Source organism: Alligator sinensis, unplaced genomic scaffold (assembly GCF_000455745.1).
Source record: "Alligator sinensis unplaced genomic scaffold, ASM45574v1 scaffold954_1, whole genome shotgun sequence".
NCBI classification, from domain to species: Eukaryota; Metazoa; Chordata; order Crocodylia; family Alligatoridae; genus Alligator; species Alligator sinensis.
This window is the reverse complement of record NW_005842228.1, coordinates 894,893-896,704: the sequence shown is the minus strand read 5'-3', so window position 1 is coordinate 896,704 and position 1,812 is coordinate 894,893. Positions and strand designations below refer to the sequence as shown.

Here is a 1,812-nt window from a genome sequence, read left to right as displayed (position 1 = left end):
TCGACGCTGTGGGGTGGGGGGGGGGGGGGGGGGGGTACCTGCTTAATTCTGTAAAAGAAGCACTGGCCATGTTCCACAGTAGAAATGACTGGATTTATCATGTGAAAGTTCAAGAACATCTCTGCCTTTCTATTAGCAAAAAAGGCTTCTGTGAGGCATCTTTTCTTTATCTGACTGAAGCTAGGTTATTAATAAAACATAAAACAGCAGTAAGCTTGCATAAAACCTGCTGAAAACAACATATCCACTCCTGCATCAGACAGCATTTCACAGCAGTAAATGGCTGCAAGTTTATTCAATGGAAATCATATTAGATATTAAAAATACTATTTACCATACTTGGTGCCTCCAAGTTTAGGGACATTGTAAAATTTCTTTTCTGGATTGTCATTTAAACTTTCAATTAAGTACTGGAACGGGCATTCTGAAAAACAATGCAAACATTATGAAATAGAGAAGAAAGATACTGTAGTGGCTCAGGCACTGACTCGGGATTCAAAAATCTTAAGTTTTAAAATTAACAGCCTTCTATTCCGCCACAGACCCTCCCAGGGATAAATCACTTGTGGATGGATTTTTTAAAGGGTATTTTGGAACCCAGCAATGCAGACAGGCACTGAGTGGGATTCTGAGAGGTGCTCAGCAAGTTAGGCCCCTACAGGCTTTTTAAAAAATATATCACAAAGGGTCTCTCTGTTTCTTTAGGAACCTAGACATATTTATAATGTGGCCCTTATACCTGGAGTCTCAGTTCCCCCATTTGTAAACAGGCTTATTAGCATTTTCTACTTCAGCAGAATTTAATATATTAAAGAATAAGTGTTGCTCAGATACCATAGTAATAGGGACACCAGCACCTAGCAAGCAAACACACACTTCAATACAGGCCTTACTTAAAAAGCAAAGATAACTACTATTTTACACATTTTAACTAGTTTTTTTCTACAGAAAGAATGTGTCCACTCACATACAAATTAAGATAGATGGACAATGTCAATAATGTTATAGAAATGCCTAAAGAGTCTGTATATTGCATATTGATGGGATGTAAATTTGGATTAAACCCCCGCTAAAAACAGATTCCCCCTCCCCGCCCCATCATTCAGTCATTTATGAAGAAATGAATGGGAAAGATGTGCAGGTGTGTACGTATTTGTGGGCTGTCCCTCGCCCCAGGCACGGCAGGGAGCCGGCACCCAGTGGAGCCCCTCCAACCCCAGCGCAGTTAGGGGGGGGGGGGCACAGTGCTGGGCCTTGGGCTTTCCAGAGGCGAAGTCCCGTCTCGGCTGCATCTCAACACCGGAGGCAGCTCAAGGAGCCCGCGCCCACGGCGCGGGGCGGCCCTGGCCGCTTCCCCCGCCGGGGAGACCGGAGCGGACCCCGAGGCCGCCCCGCCTCCAGCTCGGCATCCGTTCCAGCCCAGCGCCCGGGAGGGGGCCGCAGGGAAGGCCCCCCCCACCGCTGCTCGGGGCGGCCGCACCGGAACAAAGCCCGTGAGCGGCGTCGGCAACATAAAGGCCCGGGAGAAGGAGGGAGCCCCGGGGACAGGACGGGCCGAGCCGGGAGGACGGGCCGAGCCGAAGGGGTCGCAGCGGACGGGACCTCAACACGGGGGCGGCCCGCTCCGCCCCGCCCCGCGCTGACCTGGCCTGACAGAGTCCATCGCCGGCGACCATATTAGCTCTGCGTGAAGAGGGGGAGACGGGAACGAGCCGCGGGGGGCACCGGGGCGAGCGCCAAACACCGCGAGACTCGCAGCCTCCCCCTCGGAACAACCCGCCCGCCGATTGGCTGCGGTAGCGCCCCCCGCGG

The 1,812-nt window shown here is 51.6% G+C and overlaps 1 protein-coding gene across 2 annotated transcripts in view; it reads right to left on the bottom strand.

Moving 5' to 3' along the window:
• The window catches only part of IREB2 (iron responsive element binding protein 2), a 33,589-nt gene extending 31,809 nt beyond the window's left edge, over positions 1-1,780 (bottom strand). For both annotated transcript variants that reach the window (XM_025208404.1, XM_025208405.1), the window contains exons 1-2: positions 1,645-1,780; positions 335-424 (exon numbers count right to left, since the gene is read on the bottom strand). In XM_025208404.1, coding sequence (XP_025064189.1) covers positions 335-424; positions 1,645-1,663 — 109 coding nt within the window. In that variant the 5' untranslated portion in view covers positions 1,664-1,780. The remainder of the gene's footprint in view (positions 1-334; positions 425-1,644) is intronic.
• Positions 1,781-1,812: the final 32 nt, after the last annotated feature.